The sequence below is a fragment of the Acinonyx jubatus genome, chromosome A1 (assembly GCF_027475565.1).
Source record: "Acinonyx jubatus isolate Ajub_Pintada_27869175 chromosome A1, VMU_Ajub_asm_v1.0, whole genome shotgun sequence".
In the NCBI taxonomy this organism is placed as follows: Eukaryota; Metazoa; Chordata; class Mammalia; order Carnivora; family Felidae; genus Acinonyx; species Acinonyx jubatus.
The window spans coordinates 24,861,548-24,882,914 of NC_069380.1; the positions used below are offsets into that span (position 1 = coordinate 24,861,548).

At 47.8% G+C, this 21,367-nt stretch overlaps 1 protein-coding gene across 10 annotated transcripts in view; it reads right to left on the minus strand.

The window, feature by feature from the left end:
- CBY2 (chibby family member 2) overlaps positions 1 to 21,367 on the minus strand; it is a 151,454-nt gene that overhangs the window by 119,974 nt on the left and 10,113 nt on the right. For 4 of the 10 annotated variants that reach the window (XM_027064867.2, XM_053215741.1, XM_053215717.1 and 1 more), the window contains 3 exons: positions 17,802 to 19,267; positions 17,004 to 17,089; positions 10,721 to 11,643 (listed from right to left, as the gene is read on the minus strand). The exons of 4 other annotated variants lie outside the window; for them this stretch is intronic. In XM_027064867.2, the coding sequence (XP_026920668.1) occupies positions 18,050 to 19,267 (1,218 nt within the window). In that variant the 3' untranslated portion in view covers positions 10,721 to 11,643; positions 17,004 to 17,089; positions 17,802 to 18,049. Of the gene's footprint in view, positions 1 to 10,720; positions 11,644 to 17,003; positions 17,211 to 17,801; positions 19,268 to 21,367 lie in introns of those variants that run through there. 2 more of the 10 variants (XM_053215719.1, XM_015068880.3) reach the window with 2 other exon arrangements.

Sequence of the window (21,367 nt, forward strand, 5' to 3'; positions counted from 1 at the left end):
AGGATTGTCCTTGCTGGTTCCCTGTGGTTGGATACAGCCACTTGACCACTTTTATCCAAGGAGTTGTAAGCAGAAGAGATATGCATTAGTCCCTTCTAGATCGAGCATGTAATTGTTGCTAGGAAACTGCAGAGCTGGGCCACCCAATATGGCGGCCAATCCCAACATGCGGTCACTGAGCACTTGAAATGTGGCTGGTCCAAACTGAGTGTGCTTTAAGTGTAAAATACTCACACTGGATTAGAAAAGCTGGTATCCAAAAAAAAAAAAAAAAAAAAAAAACGTATATATAAAAAGGCATTAATATGTCTTGTATTAATTACATGCTGAAATTATAATGTTGGGTTAAATAAAATTCATTATTAAAACTAACTTCACCTTTATCACCTTCATTTTGCCTTTTTAACGTGGCTACTTATAAGTCTGAACTTACATATGTGGCTTGTATTATATTTCTATCGGATGTTGCTGCCCTAGAGATTTTTTTCCCCCTGCTATAGCAGTTGAGAATGTGCCAGATAAGGCTACGTCTGATAGCCACGGGTAAGAAGGACAATGATGTGAAGAGGGCCCTCCAGCTATCCTCACAGGCCATGGCGGCGTAATCAAGAAAAGACCTCTTACTAGTCTACGCAACTGAGATTGGGTTTGTTCGTTATCACAGCATGATTCTAACTGATACCAACCCGGAGCCAGTCTGGGTGAAGGTGGAAACAAGACATATAGTAGGAAGGGAGCATAGAGAAATAAATGCTCCTTGTATCATGACCTTGCCTATAATCATTCTTGCGCATGTGCACACGTGTGCTTATTTCTGTGGAAGAGAAGAAGCCAGGATGTGTTCTTTTTGCCTCAGTGACACTTCAGACCACAGGTCCCATAAGGAACATGGCTTGCAGAAATAGTTGATGCCGGAATTTCTAGCCTGGCTATGTAGTTCCCAGGTTTTCACCTCACTCCTGCCCATGGAACCACTTGGGATATTTTACTTCTAGGGCTGACAGTCACCATAATGCCTCATTCGGTCTGCATCCTTAATTAATCCAAGACTCATAGTGACAGTGCAGAAAAAAAAATAAATAACCCTGGGATCAAGAGCTGAATGGAATTCTGCAAAAGGGCACAATACGAGGGTGGACGTAGCCATTTGGTTGGTCTTCGACAAACACTGAGGAAGGGGTATGGTAAGTCCCCTTGTAAAGGAAGTGTGAGTGGCATCTCTGAAGATGAATTTGCCAAGAATCAGAAATCCAGACTCCTCTACCATTCACCTATGTGCTAGCTCCCCCATTCCCTTCATCCATTACGGGTATTTTGGCTATAACAGAACATTTCATTAACAGTGGTTTAAAACAGGGATTTATCTTTCTCATAGAACAAGAACATTCACTAGAAGAATGTGCTGGAATGTACTAGTCCAAGAACTGGACTAGTAGTTAGTCCAGTGCTAGCATAGCAATTTAACAATGTCATGAAGAACCCAGGCTCCACTCTTCTTTCGCTTCACCTTCCTAAGCAGATAAAGTGTTGGTGCCTCATGGTTATAAGATGGCTGCTTAGCTCCAAGATCATGGCCGCCTTGGAGACGGTAAGAAGAAAAGGGGAGGAGCTAGCCTTGGTCCCATCCTTGTGGTACAAAAGGTGGGGCAGATGCCCAGGCTTCACATTTAGGGGGAAGGGGGCACATTTTAGAGAGATAGGGATGGGCGAGATGTACTTTCTTCTCCTGAATCTGGGCCTTGACTCGGGGCTTCATGGGCTGGGAAGAAGGGGCACCTTTCTGAAACTTTCCTGCTCAGAGGTTCTTTCTAAGTATGTACAGAGCGCTAGATATGCCAGTGACCTTGGGCCTAGTAGCCTTGGTTGAAGGGCCTCTGCTTCACACCCTTCAGAGACGCCCATAGCCATGCAAAATGGTCATTTTTATAAGAAAAGTGACCAACAGTTTAGAAAACAGTACATTAGAGATTACAACGCGTAACCCATGATGGGTCATCCCTGGACTGTCCCCAACCTCCTGCTAATCCCACCCCTTGCCTCCTCCCACACCATCACCACCACCAAGCAGCAGCCCCCAAAATACAACAGGCTCTTACCTCATGGCAGCTGATCGGCAATCCATCTTCACCAAAATCTTGGTAAATAACAACCAAACACGCCGCTGGGAGCCCCTGATATTAAAAGGCTACTGTCAAAGCATCAGTAGCTCTTCCTAGGGCTCCGGGGCCATGGGTAGGTATCGGCCTAAACTACCGGAAGACGGCAGCCCTCTGAAGGCAGCCTGCCTCCCTCCCCGCAACCCCACTACCAGTTCTGGTTCCGGTTCCGGTTCCCTCCCGAGGGTGGGTGGGATTTTCCACCACTCCGGACTCGAAGAGGCCAGCTGCGCCCGTTCAGCAACGATAACTCTCACAAGTGGCATTTCTGGCTGGGTAAATTGCCCTGCAGCAAAAAGAGCTGGTGCTAATTTAGTGTTCGCGTCTCATCAGCTGAAATGTTTTTATTTTGGGAGGGAATTGGTGAGCCATAATTATTATTGATCTCTGTGACAGCAATAGGAGAAAGCTTTCCTGTGCCCTCAAAAGAGCAGGACCAGAAATAGATTCAGTGTCTTTCTTGGCCAATCAGAGCCTCTTCTTGCTCTAAATTGATTTTTATAGCTGGCTTCCAGTTTAAAGAAAACAAATTAAAGTTCTACATAGTGAATTTCTGTATGTCCTAATCCCTACCCCCCCCCCCCCCGTTCAGTATTTATGGAGCATTCGCTGGGACTCTAGCCATATAGTCTTAGAGTATGTCTTACCTGACTTTCAACAGATGGATGTTAATGGGATATTTATTTACAGAGTAAAATTAAATTGGAGCTGCATCTTAATGCACAATTTACATAATCAGCTTTGTTCTGAACTGATGAGCTGTTTTCAATAGCACTTGGGACCTTTCAGTCACAGCTGCCTCAAAGCTGCAGCCCCTGAGAATAGAGATTAAACAATCTCCTAAAGCTAGAAGTCTTGATGAGGATCTATTATCCCATCCTGGAGACCTCATAATTTCTCTAGACACCATCATGGGATCAAAGGTCCATGTTAGCTTCTTGCCATTGTTTGGGATCAAAAGAAAGATGTTCAATTTGCATTTGGAAACCATTACAGTCATGGGTAATCTCCACACTAACCCTCGCTTCTAAAAAGTTTACAGCATTTCTATTTTTGTAACGCCTGGCACTCTCAACAACGTACATAATTACCAACTTGCCACACAATGTGCTTGGGGAGCCTGAAGGAAATCTTTCTAATAATGAATTTCATTGTAATACCTGTGCACATAAAGCTGGTCTCCATGGAGAGCAGATCAGAGGCAAGACAGGTTCAGAGCCTGGAGGGGTGCAGGGAGTAAGTGTTCGGGCAGAGAGCCAGGTTGGCAAAACTGGATCCTTAATAAAGAAGTGTTACCTCCTTATGCCCGCCCCAGCCCCGAGGGCTGTGCATTGACCATATAAGTCCTTCTTTCCAACCAATCTGATCTTGACCAACTCTCTGTGAAAAGCATTGATTCTGAAAGAAGTCATAACAATGAACACGTCCTGAAACCTCAAACTCTCTAAGTTTGCTGTGTTTTAATTCTCTCGGCAGCCTGAAGAGAGAGCGACTATTATTCCCCTCCCCTTCTACAGATGAGAAAACTGGGTCGCACAGAAGTTATTAGCCCCCAGATCCCCCCGGTGAATTAAATGCAATAACCAGAATGTGAACTTGGTCTCTGACTCCAGAACACAACTTACCCACTATGTTCTACGTAGTCTCATGGATCAAACTGCATGGACAATTCTCTTAGTAGACCTGAGGTTCCCACTAATCGGTAAGAAGAGGCTTAAATGACACTTGCATTCCTCAGGGCTGTGTTTGCTAACCTGGGTTCTTACGTTGGGAAAACACACAAAATCCTGAAAGGGAAGGTTGGTTTAAATTAATTATTTGTTCTTTCATTCCTCCATCCGTTACAAAACAGGCTTGTAAGCTGTAGTTGAAAGAGAGAGGTCAAAGCCATACCCCCTGGGGAGCAAGCCGTGTAAGCTTGTGTTGGATTTTGTGATGTCAACTGTTGGTCTAACGAAAGTCCAATTCTGAAAGAAAGGTTTGTATACATGAAACCCATTCCTAAAATTCACTGAGACCATTAGAGATAACCGAATGTGGTTAGGAGTCTCTAGACTCTTCCATTCATTGGGCATAGGACCCTCAACTCGCGGACCTATGTTTCATGACCGGATAAATGGCTATTGACATCTTGTTCATGCTTTAAACCCCAATTCAATTCGCCTGCAGGCTTCTACTCACTGTGGGATGATTCAGGACCCAACAGAGGAGAGCAGGAAGGTGGTCAGTTTCCCTGGCCAGATGGTCAGTCCAGGCAGGTGAGGCCAGCATAAATATGATGAAAAACTAGAAATGGTCAAACTCTGCCTTTGCCTTCCTGTGGGGGTGCTCTTTCATGGGTTCAGTCTGCTTGGGCACAAGGTCGTCAACTGAACACAACCCAGTCCTGTGCCCAATAATGCCCCATGTACCAGACCATCTTTGGCTCTTAGTGCTTTACTAATATTGGTCTCATCTGTCCCCTTCCCCCAGGATCCTGCTCTCTGTCCTGTACTAATGGACACTAAATGTGCAAGTGACCTTTCTCAGAGACACTTTATTTTACTTTTCAGTAGGGGCCTGCTAGAGGTCTAGGGCTCAAATTTCAGTTGTGTTTCTAAATGGTGACAATTTCAGGCCCCAGACGGCAAGTTGGAAGAGTCAGGACTCCTGCAGTGTGGTCAGTGACAGCTCCCCAAAAATTATGTCCATGCATAACCCCCAGAAATTGTGGAGGTGACCTTATTTGGATAAAAGGGTCTTTGTGGATATAATTAAGTTAGGATCTCAGAATGAGATCATCCTGGATTACCCAAATGGCCCCCAAATCCAATGTTAAGTGTCCTTACAAGAAACAGAAGACACAAATGCAGAGGAGAAGCCGTGTAAAGATGAAGGCAGAGGGGCGCCTGGGTGGCTCAGTCGGTTAAGCGGCCGACTTCGGCTCAGGTCATGATCTCGCGGTCCGTGAGTTCGAGCCCCGCCTTGGGCTCTGTGCTGACAGCTCAGAGCCTGGAGCCTGTTTCAGGTTCTGTGTCTCCCTCTCGCTGACCCTCCCCTGTTCATGCTCTGTCTCTCTCTGTCTCGAAAATAAATAAAACGTTAAAAAAAATTAAAAAAAAAAAAAAAAAAAAAAAAAGACAGAGGCAGAGAATGGAGCGGTGTAGCCAGAAGCCAAGAAAGGCCTAGAGCCACCGGAAGCTGAAAGAAGCCAGGGAGGATTCTTGCCTTGAGCCTTCAGAGTCTAGTCATGACCATGGAAAGCTGACTGTCTGTCAGGTGGCAGCCAGGCACTCTCTGTGGCTTGCTTCCCCACCAGCTCCACGTGTCTACCTTGGGGCGAACAGGGAGAGCAAATGCCTACACTCATGAGACCCCAAATTGGGATGGCGGCTCATGAGGAAAACTCAGAGCAATAGCACCTCTAGCACCTGGACGTGCTTAAGAGAGAACATCATAGTTTCCTAAAATATTACAGGAGGGTTTAACATAACAAAGGCATGCGATGGAATAAAGAAATCATGGAATTAAAATGAGAAAAGGAATGATAGACAAATACGTGACTGCAAGAACTAAAATTAGTCCGCAGAATGATTTCTATAGGTAGATGGTGGAGGTCTTGTCACTCAAAACGGTTAAAGCTAAATCAGGTCTGCGGGATACAAACAGAGAAGTAAAATGCATCACCGGGACCATTTTCAAATAATTCAGAAAGAACAAGAAAACTGCTCTGTGAGGAAAAACAGGTCTCTCATCTGAAAATCTGCACTTGGGGGAGAAGCCAAGATGGCGGAACAGCATGGAAGTTTTTTGTGCGTCTCGCGTCCATGAAATACAGCCAGACCAACACTAAACCATCCTACACACCTAGAAAACCGACTGGAGGATTAACACAACAATCTGCACAACGTGAACCACAGAATTCAGCAGGTACGTGGCGCAGAGAGAAGCGAACTTGGGGAGCGAGAAGGCGCAGGAAGGGAGGTGCTTTTGTGAAAATCTGCACGTGAACTTTGCGCAAATCAAATTTACCTGGCAATTGCTGGTCCACTTCTTTGTAGAAACCCAGATTTTTTAATGTACTCAACTCTCCTAGGACTACCTCGTCAAGGTTAGGAAAACATCCTCTACCTGCGGGACAACCAAGTTACCGTAACGATGATTCCCGTGGACTCCAAGATCTGACTTCTAGGGACCAAAGGCAGGTGCAAACTGTGAGTGAGCCCCATGTTTAGCCCACAGCTCCATCTCCCTCTGTCTCCCTCACTCACACAACAGGGCAGTTTGTTCTGAGGGCAACAATGTCGTTGTTTGGATGACCCATAATGTGGGTTCATAACCAATCTTCTATGGCCACAGTGTGCCATCTGGAGGAGGCAGGATGAGACACCTTCCACCCTCCTAGAACTTGGGCCCAGTCGCCCTTGCAGATAAGGCCTAGCAGGGAATATGCTTCATCTCCCTCACAAATTAGATTTTACCCAGGCTTCACACAAGCTGCTCTAGGGAATGAGCGATACCCATCAGCAAATAAGGGTCGTCTTCTAGCGTGCTTGTTCAATCACATGGTAGTGTGCTAAGAGACACATACAAAAACCACAATGACATGTGGGGAATTTCTACTGTAAATTCTCTACCTCTATAGTATGTGGAAAGTTATCAGGATCATACCATTTAATTTTGTCTTTATCTCCAAGGTAAATAAGTTATTTCCATTTGAAATGTAAAACCTTCCCGTCTTCCCCCAAGAGTCCCCACCCCCACCCACCGCCGTGGCCTTCCAGCCCTTCCACGATCTAGACCCTGCCTGTCTTGAACCCATGGCCTCTCACCTTCTGCCTCACCCACTCTGGCCTCCAACATCAGTCTGCTCCTACCTCAGGGCCTTTGAACATGCTACTCCCTGCCTGGAAAAGTCTTTCCCCCAACCCCTGACATGGCAGTTCTTTCTCTTCATTCATCTCAGCTATCTCAAAGAGGCCCTCAAAAGTTATTGTTCCCTTCCATCCTCACAAGAAAAAGTCTTTAAAAACTGGAAATCAGCGACTCTTCTTAGATCAGTTAAGAATTGGGGTCACCCCCAAAACTGGAGAGACAGAAAGGAAGATACAGAGAACAACAACTTACTGGGGCAGAAACTTCCATGAGAACCAGTCCAGTGGTAGGGTAGGAAAATTGGAACTGTAATTGAGGAATTACTAGATGCTCATGTGGACAACTCTGAGAGGGATCCGGTCATGGAGGACCCTCACATTTTGGCGGATTTTACCTGGAGGAGTTCTGCCAGATTCTCACATTAACGATCAGAGAAAATTCTCCTCATGCTTTCTACAGTGGGAGGGGAAACAGTAGCCATTTTGAAAGACATCAGAGCACCCTATTCTTCTTTTTAACAAGGCCTCGAGAAAAATCATCTCACCAGAGCCTAATCTGCTGGGGGTTTCATCGGAGCCCACCCCACCTTGAGGAAGGGAAATAGCCAAATCCAGCCCCCTGTAGCCATCCGATCCCACCTAAGTGAATGAAATCTAAGGAGCCCCTGTGATGGTCAAAGCCACAGGCTTACCAGAAGACGGAGACTACAGAATGTTCTCCCTCCCCCACCCCTTCCCATCGCATTGTTGAGGGTCCTTTATAACAACAGGGGAATAGGGGTGCCTGGGTGGCTCAGGTGGTTAAGCGCCCAACCTTTGATCTCAGTTCAGGTCATGATCTCACAGTTCATGGGATTGAGCCCTGCATCAGGCTCTGTGCTGATGGCTCAGATTCTGTCTCTTCCTCTTTCTCTGCCCCTCCCCCATGCTCTAAACAAATAAATACACACATACATAAATTTTAAATGATAGGGGAATAGAGCTAGGGAACTGAACATTTCAGAAATCTCACAGAGGCCTTTCCTGACAATCCTGCCTGAAACTACCACACACATCGTCTAGTCCAGCAGCTGATTTCCTATTTCTTCATAGCATTTAGATCATCTTGCTGATAGGATTACTTGTTCACTGTTTGTCTCCCCTACTAGAATGTAAACTCCATGTCTGCCCTGAACCTCAGCGACCACCCCCAGTGTCTGTAACAGAATCTGGAACACGGTTTTAGGTGTTTAGAAAACATTTGGTAAATTATGGAATAGCCCTTTGGCTTATGCCTCATTAGCACGCCTTTCTCACCCATGACACATGTTTCAATGAGTTCCTCTTCTGTTTTGGATCTTTTCAAGATTTTTTTTTTTCATTTCTCTTGAAATCATATATACACATGTAAAAATTATGTGCATATGCTATCTATGGGGGCATCGACAATGTGCTATTTTATATATATTAAGGCACTGTAGCTAGCTATACTCTAGCCCCTTATGATGAATGATAACTTCATACAGCTATGCATACACATATCATCAAAACTGTCCCATATTGAAAGATGTCAGTCACGGTTACTGGGCAGTCTTTATCAGGTATCGTCATGGAGAAGGCAGAACTTTGGTAACATGGGGTAAGATTTAGGGTTCGAATGAGATTTGGGGTCATGTTTTCCCTCCTATCATTTTTTCATAGTGCCACCTCCACTTGCTCAGTTTAAGACAGACTTGGGTGTTCTGTTTTGTTTTTCAGTGTGTTGTAGCGTTTCAGTTCTTGGATCCTGAAATTTGTTAATGGGGAAGAAAATCTCGCTACTTTGAACGTTAGCAAACCCCTAGAGCCCCGGAAATCAGACAAATGAGGTAGGCTGTGATGATCACGTCTTCCCTTGCTAACACCGTCAGGCTCTGTTGTACGTAGCAGATGGGATACAGACAAGCTCTCTGATTCACCTTCCCTCAGAACGCAACACGCGTCAAGTCAAAGCTAACTCTTTCCTACTGAGAGGGCCCGTTATCAAAATCACTGCTGCGACTTCTCTGTCTTCCTTCTTACTCAAATATTCGGAAGCATCACTCCTCCCGCCCTGACCATTGTTCCACCAAGGACGATCAGTGAAGCAGACAGACCATTGCGACCTAACTGTGCTGTCCTAACGGTTGCCAAAGGAGGGCATCGCTGTCTTGGCAACCTCTAAACACAGAGTCTTGGGTGAACATCTCCGCCCCGGTTGGGCTCCCACAAATCTGAGCTCTAAAGGGAGCACGCCACCCCCACCCCCCCCCCCCCCCCGCCAAACTCAAGTGTGCGTGTGTGCGTTTGCAAGATCAAGATGGGAGATTTTTACCAACTTCCGCTCACTACAAACGATAGCATCGCTCTCCAATTTTGATTTGGTACCAGTCTCTTTACGTCTATCTCATCTTGGAAATGATTATTTTCTACCAGGCGATAGCCTACAAACTCTAACAACTAGAATAACACTCAGTCCTCGGGGCTGCGAAGGTGGTGATACAAACCCCAGGCCATGTCAGTGTCGGAAGGTTTCGTTTCTAATGCAGTGATTCTCACTTTTCTGTCTCCCTGCTTGGAATGCCATGTGTCTTCTCATCTGCTGCTCTTAAAAACAGTATGACTGCTGACAGAGAAATGTTCCACTATATGTTTCCAATGATGTTGACTCCAGTCTCCTGATATTTTTGGACCTCGTGATCCAGTGCCGGTGGACAGTTTAAGTCAGACCCCATTAGCAAAGGGCATGAAAACAGTGGGTTTAGAGCGAAACTGCCAGCCGAGGGGTATCACGGCTGTCCTCCACACGATCCCTTGTGTTTTTTATCTACTGAGCACCTGCTGTGTGCCAGGCCCTGTACTGGGCAGTAGGAATTTCTCGATGATTAACCTTGTTCTCGAGGAACCGTAAGATTGGAAGGAGGGACAGACACAAAATCAAACTGTGTCTTGGTAATATGGTGAGTTGATCTGGTAGAATAGCCCATGGGTTAGGAACAGGGAAGACACAAAAGAGGGACCCTTGGCCTAGGCTTAAAGGTTAGGGACACTTCCTGAAGCAAATGATTCTTGAATTGAGACTTGGAGGATGAATAAGAATTACAAGATACAAAAGGGGTCAAAACACGTTCCAGATGCAGAGACCTGCGTGAGCAAAGAATGACCTCTAGAAGGCTGAAGACAGCTCCATACTGCTCCCTCACAGGGCCGGGAGTCACAGGAGGGGGAGCCAGTGAGAGGAGAGAGGTCTGAGCAGCTTGGATTTCGTTCCCTAAGCCTCTTCCCACGGTGGCACGCACAGTAAATCATACCTGAGTGGAATATGGGAGGAAATAAATGAGGCTGTTCCCAACTGGGCCACCCTTTGAGCTAAAGGGATCACTATTTCTGCACACCCATAATCCAGTCCAGCATTTGTGGTGTGGAAGGTCCACAGAAAGAAATAAGGAGCCATTCAAAGCTTTAAAGGAGAGTGATAACAGAGTCCAAGTAATGTTTTAAATGGCGCACTCTGGGGGCACTGGGTGGCTCCGTCGGTTAAGTGTCCGACTTCGGCTCAGGTCATGATCTCGCGGTTTGTGAGTTTGAGCCCCGCCTCGGGCTCTGTGCTGACAGCTCAGGGCCTGGAGCCTCCTTCGGATTCTGTGTCTCTCCATCTCTCGGCCCCTCCCCTGCTCATGCTCTGTGTGTCTCTCAATAATAAAAATAAACGTTAAAAAAAAAATTTTTAATGGCTCACTATGACTGCAGGGTGGAAAACGGACTTTTCTAGGATTAGACCACAACAGATTAGGCAAGAGCTGATAAGGGAAGTGGGTCGATGGTTGTACAGATAAAAAGAAAGAGACAAGTTCAGGAAATTTGAGGAGGTAAAACTGGCCAAATTTGGTGATTTATTACATGTAGGAAGAGAGAGAGAGCTTGGACTCAGCATGGCTCTCTGGTTTCTAGCCTAGGTGTTGAATGAATGTATAAATACACAAATCTATTTTGTCCAAAAGATTAAGATCTTTCCCCATTAATCTCACCACACATATAGAGCTAGCGTGTTTGTGTTTTTAAGATTTTTCTACTGCAGACACACCCTCACTAAGGGTTCTTGGCATAGCCTCTCTTCTTTTCCCCAGCTCTGACTAGCCCAGCCAACAGCCTTAAAGAGATACAATTTAAAGATGTTAAGAATAAGTCTGGCTTTCTGTGACAGCCTGACATTAAGTTCTCCATAGCTTGGGGCCAGTTGCCATCTGCAGGATCTAAGCACACTGTGGGGGTCCTTCCTCAGCTTGAGCAAGTCTCTTGCTTCTATTCTTACCCAGATCTCAGGTGTCAAGGTAACAACGTGGGTCTCTATTCTTTCCAATGACCTTGAGGTTAATGAAGCTAACCCGTGAGCAATCTTGGGGCATCCCGCATCACAGCTCTCGGGAGCACCTTTCTGAATAGTTCTAAATCAATGTGGCTTTAGACCCACCAAATGGTAGCATTAACATTTCCTGGAAAATGCAAAAAAGGTTCAGGAAACCACATTCGTCCACCTTCTCTGCGTGCATCAGGTGCGTTTCGGGTCCTCGGCAGGCCGGGCTTCGAATAACACTAGCCAACTCTGGATGCCCCAAGAACTGCACAGAATTCTCCTCCTGTGAAACAAACTTAGGTTTCTTACATAACATATGGATCTAGTTTGAATCACACAGACAATGGGGGAAGTTTTATTATGAACTGGGTATTAGGTGATATTTAAGAATCGGGTTAGTTTGGCTATAGATATGACAATCATAGGGTGGTTAGGTCTCCTTAAAATGACTCAAAATGTCTATCAGTGATACATCCTGAAGTATTGATGTGACGTCGGGGATTTGCTTTTAAAGATTACCAAAAGAAAGAAAGTGGGGGAGAATAACTGAAGACTGGCCACGATTGATCTAGGGAAGCTGCATAATGAAGGTGTGGGGCTCATTCTATGTGTACGTGAGTGACAAATCTCCATCATAAAGCTCCGTTCTACTGTGCCATACCTTGACCACCTGTTAGATCGGAGTTCTCGGCAATCATTTTAAACCAATCTTCATTTGTTTTAGCAATAAAGTGGGGCTGGGAAAAAGGCAGGTTTTGTCCAAATCATTGACCCTGTTGCGGTCATATAATAATCATAGCTGCCATTAGTTAGTGGTTATTACATTCCAGATGCGGAGTTAATCATTTTTCATGCATTAATGTATTCAATCCTCACCAAAAAATCTGCATCTAAGAGCATAACGAGAAGCTCAGGTGCTGACTTTAGTCTTCCAGTACCACAAATAATAATAATAATTATAATAATTATTATAATAATATATATAATATAATAATAATAATTATTATTATTCTAGCTACACAAGCTACAAAACTCTCACAAATCGCTGAAGCAGTTTTCTGTGAATTGTTCTAATTTCTACCCATTTTCTTAAAGATACGCATAAAAGTGATTATTCTGATAAAAGTGGATACAACTTCTTGAGTGTTGACAACAGACTAGTCTCAGTGCTAAGCACTTTCTGTATATTTTCTCACCTAATCCCCACAACAACCTATAAAGTAGTAGGATAGATTCAGTGGATCGATGGTCCTACTCAGTGGCTTCCCTATGTCCATGAAGAGGTAAAGTGCCCTTCACACCCCCTGAATCTGGACTGGCCTCACAATTTGCTTCCGCCCACGGGGTGTGGTCAGTAGAAGTAAGGACAGACCAGTGCCGGCCGAGATTCCAAAAGACCTTGCATGCTGTTCTTTCTCCCTCTCGGACCCTTGCCTCTGCCATGAGACGAAGCTTGGGACAACTCGCCGGAGGACGAGACGCCATGTCAAGGAGAGCTAGCTGTCGGCCACCCGCCGGAAGCAGAGTCACCTGACAACCTGCCAGCTGACCACAGGTGGGGCGGGCCCAGCCATGACCAGAACTGCCCCGCTGAATCCAGCCCAACTAAACAAGTGGTTCAGAGGCCACTAAGTTTTGGAAGGGGTTTATGATGCAACAACAGCTAACTGAGATAAGCAGGTGCCATTTGCTTTCACCAGAAGAGGAAACCATGGCACGGAGAGGTTAAGTGGCTTGCCCAAAGTCTCAGAGTAAGCGGTGGAGCTTAGCTATGTACCCAGAAGGCTGGCTCTGAATTCTACACCGCGGGTGCAGAGCGGTTCAGAGTAGGTGATCTTCACCAAAGACAAGGCAAGGTGGGAAGTTACCGGGCTCTTCACCCAACAGCCTGATCGTGACCACGGGAGATCCATTACCAACCACGTGGCAGCCCAGGTGTCCCCACCCTTCCTCACTGGTCCGAGTACATCTTCCCTGGAGCTCTGCCGGCCCTTCCCAGGAGGAGGAATCTCTCCTCTCTGGATGTAATCTCCAAGAGACAAGGAGGCCATTTGGTTAAATTATGTTGAATTCTGAACGAGCCCACTGGGGACCCTGAGAAACAGTGATGTGTAATTGAATTGAAAAGGCCAGAAGAATATAAAGTAGCATCCACACTCAAGTCAGAGACCCAGGGTAAAGTTTTATTTGATCCTCAGGACCACGGAAAGCTAGAGATGAATTTTAAATAAGGAAACAGTGGGATAGCATACACACATTTAAGAAAATCAGTCTGGCTGCAACACAGAACAAGGGCTGCAAGTAACCTTGAAGGTCTGGAAATCAATGCAGAGTCACCCAGAAGATGATGGTGGCCAGGACTAAGGTCACACTCATGGGAACAGAAAAAGGTAGAAAGATCCGAGGGCTGTTTAGGAGACAGGAACAGTAGGACCCGGTGATGGATTGAATGAGTGAAGGAAATGAGGGAAAAGGTCAGGACAACCCAATCATAGGGCCACAAAAAGTAACTGACAACCAAGCAATGCTACTCTGTTCCACACAGTGTTCCCAAATGACGACGGACCAGTTTCTGAAAAAGATTTGGACTTAGTCTTGCCAAGGCATGAGGATTTCTGATAGCTCTGAGTCACCCGATCCGCAAAGAACAAAAGCAGGCTTCTAGAGAGAAAATGTCAAAAAATTAAACAGCCACTTGTCTTGACAGCATTAAAAATAATCTGTCACCTGTTCCTAACTTTGTTCTTGGTTACAAAGGCCATTGTGTGAGTGAACAAAGAAGGCACAGAATTTGGAAAGAACTATTTACCCAGAGAAACTGATAAGAGCTCAGGCTGCAGAAGACTCGCATGTGAATGAGGAAGGGGGCGGGCTGCTCCAAACACAAACATTCTGTGCCCTACCAACAACTCGGGGGCTCGAAATCCCATTCACCGGAAAGAACGTGGTTTCCAGCAGCTCCTGTTGGTATATCCCGAATATTCCGAAAATGACTTGGCCTTTCGGTAAGAGCCATTTTCCATCTGATGAATCAAAAGTTCAACTCCAAGGACAATGAGCTGATGGTTATTGAGGGCGTAGGGTCTCCACCTTCCTCCATCAGACACCTTGCCCTCGTGCCAGCCACTTCCCAGGCTGCCCAGTGTCACACAGGACCACGGCAAGCATTTGCCACATGAAGACCGAGGTCACCCCGTTTCGCGAAAAGTCCTTAGCAAAGGGAAGAGTTCAAGAACAGAATCTGAGCGTACCAAAGCCAACAAGATTTTCTTCCGAGTTGTTTTGATTCTGGTCCCTCTTGTTGGCACTCTCTGGTAAGCTCACAACCACTGTCCTCGCCTAGGTGATTTTCCGACTGGAATCCCTTCCCTGAATTAATTCTGGGCAACTACAGTTTCCATGAACTAGCTAGTTGTTTTAGGCTGTGGATGTTCTTCTCTATTCGACCTGATGTCTCACTACTGGGCACTACACAGGGCTATGGGCAGGATTCAGCCAATTCAGCAGGTGGGTTCAGTTGACCCCAGCAACCAAGAGTGCCAGTTAGCTAGGCCAAGGGCCAAATGGGAGAGGGAGGATGCTCGGCTCTCCAAAGGCAAACCTCAGAGGCTTGCAGCCAAAATCCTCCCTGCAAAGAGAAAACAGCCTCCTACATTCGTGAGGGACTTGAGGACAACAGAGAGCTGAAAAAGCAGCAGAGATGTTTCAAGGAAGTGCTCCTTGAAGAATGAAATTCACACTGTTCTATAAGAAATTAGCTCCCACGGAATGTGAGCTTATCTGTGACAGATCGCACTATGCAATGAAACACTGTTTTGAAGTAAATCTTCCCCACTCCATAAAAATGACATTTTATGGTTTGTCTTGCTAATTTTTCACCCATTTAGATTCTGCTTGACAGAGAAAGTTGACACTGCTAAATAGTATTAAGTCCTCTGAGCGCCCTCAGCTTGCAAGGAAGCCCCCAGCTGCTGTTGTGTAGATGATTCCAAGCTAATATTTGTAACACAAACGTGGGGAGAGTCTGCCTTTTGTCTTCCAGTTGTCCAGAATCACAGAAATCAATTTGGTTTCATCAAATAAATGAAGGGAAAAAAAAACAAAAACAAAAACCCTACACCCTGGGGTTATGACATTGCCCTAAACAAAGTATGGCATATCACGATGCCTTGCGTGATGCGTTTACCAAATGGAGAAAAAAGACTGCAAAGGGCCAGAGGCCCATTAGCAACAACTTCCTGTTAGATTTTGGCGGCAACCTGGGAATGAATCACTGAGCCTCCGCGTGCCCATCAGGCCCCTCTGCCCCTGGGTACAGAATAGATAGATGTGTCATCACTGAATGGTAAGAGAAAATACTCCTATCGTTGTTCTCCCTCATCTGGAATCTCTGATGCTATTTTGGTTAAGACTCGACAACTTCCCAAATCTGAACTATAAGCACGGAAGCCATATTTAAACGTAATTTTTGGAGCCCAGGTTCACTCGACAATGTGATTTAACAGGAGTTTGAGATCTGCAGTCATTAGGTCTGTACGGAAGTCCCAGTTTGGCCCTTTGTAGCCAGCTAGCCTCTGGAAAATCCTTGGCACTCCAGTTTCTATAGCTGTAGAAGAAACCATAATGGCTGCCTCATAGGGACTGAGAATCACAGGGATGAAAAGTGATTGGCAACTGCCTTTCCCTCACCTTCTGGACCTTACTCAAGGCTCAGAAATCCAGCTAGCATGAACGATGGACTAGGTGTGGGAATATTCCAGTCTCAAACTCTTATCTGTCCTAACAGTTTCCCATGAGCAAAACGGGTAAATTCCTTCTTTCCCTCACACCTGCCTCCTCACAGAGACCCATTACTAGCGAACGGAGATGATACTGAGAATCAGTCAGCTTACCTCAAGGACCCCTGTGATTCCTCAACTTTGTTGCAGACTGGAATCACTCCCACTGTCCAGTCATACCCAATACCACACGGCAGAGTCTGGGAACCTTGGCCCCATTCCCTCTATGGTCACCCGAGGGTTCCTTTCAACCTCTTGGCTCTACGCTATGTCCAACTTTGAAACGGGAAGTCAAAGCCCAGGACACTAAATTTTGAGCCTCTGTAGCTCCCTCCCATAAGCCTAGTAGCCACCTGCCCCACCAGTTATATCCAACTAGGAGGTGTGAACTATGAGTAAGTAGCCGGCACCCAGGGATAGGGAGGTAAGCCTAGAGGTGGGGAAGGCACAGAGCACCCCTTCCCAAACTGGGAGAACAGCAGGGTAACATAAAAAGCGATTTCAAGATCAAGTAAAATGGAGCTATTCTGGGTTCACCAAAGTTAAGCAGATTTCTTCATTGCAGGACTTCTCAGATCCTTTAAGTTGGAGTGTGATTATGAATCTGCTGGAGAGGATCGTGGCAGCATTTCTCCCCATGGAAGCCCTCATTGTCTCAGAGCGTGTCGAGGACTAGTGCCTCAGAGAATATACTTTGAGAAACTTAGAGCAATGTTGGGGGTAGGGGGTGCGTGGCAGTACCTGGAGACAGACTTGGTTGTCACAACTAGGGATTGGGTAACTGTCACTGGCATCTGGAAGACAAAGGCCAGGGATGCTGATAAACCCCCCCCCACAACATGCAGGGGAGCCCCCCACGACTTACCAGCCCCCAGTGTCAATAGCAGTGCAGTTGAACAGCCCTCGCCTTGAGTGCCCTCTTCTCCCACAGGCCATCCTCCATTGCCACAACTTCAGAAATTGAAGGTGACGAGAGAAAAAGACAGACGGGAGAAAGAGGACAGGAGTAGGAGAAAAAAAAGAAGGAAAAGGGGGGGGGGGAGTGAAAAACACACAATAAGGAAAGCCGAGACTTGGGCGGGGAGGGACAAAAGAAGACAGATTCATGACTGCCAAAACGTGGAGGCAACCAAGATGTCCAAGGTGAATGAATAAACGGTGGTCCCCCCAGACAAGGCGACATTACTCAGCCCAGAAAGGAAATGAGCTACCAAGGCATGAAAAGGCATAGAGGAAACTTACACGCACTTTGCTAAACAAAAGAAGACACCCTGAAAAGGCTACATGTTGTGGGTTTCCAATCTATGACATCTGGAAAGGGTAAAACCGTGGAGACAGTAAAAAGATCAGTGGTTGCCTGCAGTGCGGAGGGAGGGGTGAATGCGCAGAGCAGAGAGGATGGGGGGGGGGGGGTGGGCAGTGAAAATACTCTGGTACTATAATGATGGATACATGTCATTACCCATTTGTCCAAACCTACAGAATATACAACCCTGAGGGAGAACCACAATCTAAACCAGGAACTTCGGGCAATAACGATGTGCTAATGCGCGTTCATGAGCTGGAAGGATGCACCTCCCTGGAGGAGGATGTTGATAAGCAGGGGAGGGGGCTGGGCGTGCATGGGGTGGGGTGGGCAGGGGTATACAGGAACTCTCTGTACCTTCTGTTCACTTCTGCTGTGAACCCAAAACCGCCGGAAAAAGAAAGAAAAAGAAGCCAGAGCGGCACGCTGATGTTAACCAGCCGGCCTCCCCATGCTTTTATTGCTTCTCTGAGTTGAGGATGACGATAGCGCTGCTCTTCCGCGAGGGCCACCTGGTGGGGGGAGGCGGGGATGACGAATGGAAGGCAGGAGACGTTGTCTGGCCGGGTATCACGTGCCCAGGGCTCCTGGGGGGGTGGGGGGCCTCAGACCCTGCTGGGCTTCTTGGGGTCCTTGCTCTTGGCCGGCATGAAGGCGTAGAGCTCCTCGATGAGCATCTCCATCCGGGCGGTGACCTCGGTCACCGTGTCGATGACCAGCTTCTGCTGCAGCTTCAGCGTTTTGTTCTCCCACAGGGCCTTGTTCTCCTCCTGGAAGACGCGGTGCTCCTCGCGCAGCACGTGCAGGGCCCTGTTCTCCTCCCGCAGCAGCCGGTTCTCCTCGCGGAGGACCTGCAGGTTCTGGTTCTCCTCCCGCAGGGCCTGCAGCGCCTGGTGCATCTCCCTCAGCAGCTCCAGGGACTGGCTCCCGTCAGCCAGGCCGGGGCCGGCCTTGCTCTCCTCGTCCCCGGAAGACCCGGACAGGTTGCTGACCATCTGGCGCAGGACGCGGAGGGTCTTGGAGTCGTCCTGGGGGGGCGAAGGCCCCTTGGACTCCTCGAAAGCGGAGGAGAGGCCTGTACCCTGGTCCGGCAGCAGCCCGGGGCCGTGGAGCTCCTCGTGGGCCGAGGGGACCGCCGTGCTTTCCTCCCCGGGGCCCGCCTTCTCCTCCGCCGGGCCCCAGTAGGCCTTCCTCTGCTCCAGCCGCTGTCGCAGGGCCCTGTTCTCCTCCCTGAGGAGCTGCAAGCTGCTGTCCTCCTGGAGGCGGTGCATCTGCAAGGCCGCGTCCTTTGTCACCTCCAGGGCCGCGTTGTCCTGGTGCAGCAGCGGCGAGGCGGCCCTGCTCTCCTCCCGGCCCAGCGTGGCCTTGCGCTCCTCCCAGAAGACCTGCAGGATCCTGTTCTCCTTGCGGAGGGTCCTGTTCTCCTCGCGCAGCGCCTTGTTCTCCTCGCGCAACGCCTTGTTCTCCTCCTGCAGCAGGTACTCCTTGGCGAGCCGCCTGTGGTGCAGCTTGTGGTGGAAAGAGGACGACGGAGAGAAGTACAGTTCTCTGTACAGGCGGCAGTTTTCGTTCACCCAGCGCCCGTCCTGGAAGACGAACATCTCGTCGCTGAGCTGCACTCGCGGAGGGTTGTAATCCAGCTCGAGGTCCGCCTGCGAGGTGGGGCGCTCCATGGGGTCCAAGGGCACGGAGGAGAAGCGATTCAGCGGATAGGAGTGCTGGCTGGTCACTCTGCGGCTCAGCCTGGGCAGGGCGGCCTGCCTGGCGCAGCGCGGGCTGGGGTACAGGTTGTGGAGCCTCAGGAAAGGCTCGGCTGTGCCCCTCTGCGGGAGAGAGCGGGGAAGCCGAGAGTTAGTGAAGGAGCGGACGAGCCCGAGGCTGCTGGCCAGGGAAGAGGCCGGCTTACCCCCACGAGACACTCCGTCTGATAGTCCGGCCGGGCCACGGCGGACACGTTTGCATTTGGCTTCGCGGAGGCCTCGCAAGGAAATACAGCCGACCCCCTACTTGCAGCCGTTCTGGTCTGGAAAGTGACCGCGAACGCTGAATTCGCAGGTGCCAGACCATCGCCCCGGGTAGAGATGCAGGGTTCGGTGCCTGCCCGCCTCTAGTCACAGTTTCGTCAACCAACCGAGACATAACCTTGTATTTATGTGGATTACTGTTGAAAGACATCTTATTTAGTAGGCACTATTGACTCGTTAACATTGAACTTTCAGCCAACAGTGCTGTCACTCATGCCTGAGCAAAGCTTATCTGACCCATGTTCTCTCCGTCGGGCACATCACACCTTCTTTCATTAAAGGGCACTAGACAGCCCTTGGGCAATGTGCTACAGGGCCATTTGAACTGTGCAATCATCCTCCACCCCCCAAAAGAGCACGAAAATGTCAAGAATGTGGCCCTAAATAAACTGTGAAAAGGACACTATTTTACAGTGTGAGAGCTGAAACAAGAAGGCTCCTTGGGGGGCGCCTGGGTGGCTCAGTCGGTTGAGCCTCCGACTTCGGCTCAGGTCATGATCTCACGGTCTGTGAGTTCGAGCCCCCCATTGGGCTCTGTGCCCACAGCTCAGAGCCTGGAGCCTGTTTGGGATTCTGTGTCTCCCTCTCTCCCTGACCCCACCCCATTCATGCTCTGTCTCTGTCTCAAAAAAATAAATAAACGTTAAAAAAAAACTTTAAAAAAAAAAAAAAAGTTTCCTTAGCTAGAATGTGTGTATCAGGTGACTTTAATTTTTTGTTATTCTGTACATGTCTGTAAATGACCACCAAAGCGCCACAGGTATTGATTTGCTGGTTACAAACTTTAGCGAGTGGGCACATACACAAATAGCGAATCCATGAATAATGACCGTCACACGTATGTTGTGTAGGTGGAAGGGCATTCACTTGAAGTCCACCCGATATTTGGGTCCCCAGCCCCACGATTTGATCAGTGACAAGAATATGGCAAGTTCAGTTTCAGTTTCCACATTTTCAAGTTGGGGTAACTACATCTACTGCCTTTCCTCAGAGAGATATTTTTAGGATTAAAAGAGAGAACGTATGAAACCATTAACCGTGGGCTCTGGCACACTTCTGTCCCCTTAGTGGAGGAACACACGCTCTTCTCAGTCGCCCCCAGCTGCAGATATGTCCCCACAATTGGCGTGGGCAAAGGGGCACCATGAATCACCCCGACAGACACCCAAATCGTTACATCCAAAACAGTGGTGCTGTCCAGCAGCCGAGCCTTCTCCCTTGTCCCACCGAGGCTCGCCCTCCACTCTTAGCCACCCTGAGTCTATCCTTCCAGCCCTTTAACATCTGCTGACACAGTGTTAGGCTCAAAGCAGAGCCCAGATGGTAATTCTGGAAGAGAGGGGCACCATCACAGACCCATCACTGAGCAGTGAGAGTTCAATATGTGGTAACAAAGACAGCAAGGGACACCAAGGAATTCCCAAGGAGCGATTCGTGCTGGTGGCCCATACACCTCAAGACCATCATATCACAAAGGGGATCAGAGCCACAGAGCTTAAGTCCGATAATTGCACTTCCCAGTGTAGAATAATCGTCTGAGTGTATCTTAAATGCAGATTTCTGAGCTCCCTACTTGTAAGACTGATGCACTCAGTATGGTATATGGTCCAGGAAGCTCCATGTCTAACCAGCTCCCTCAAGGGATGCCAGCTGCGGGCACTCGGGACAGCTCGGAGACAGGTAGGACGTGTCATTTGCCCAGGTGGAGGTTACACCAGGGTTAAAGGCCAACGTGCTAAGATTGGGGATCACAAGGATTCTCATCCTGGTTCTGTCACTGATGGGCGGTGTGAAATTGGAGATCACTTGCACCCTCTCTGAGATCCAGATTTTTTACTAGTAAAAAGGACTCAGACTCCCTGACCCCCTAGGCACCTTCCAACATATAAAGTCAGTTAA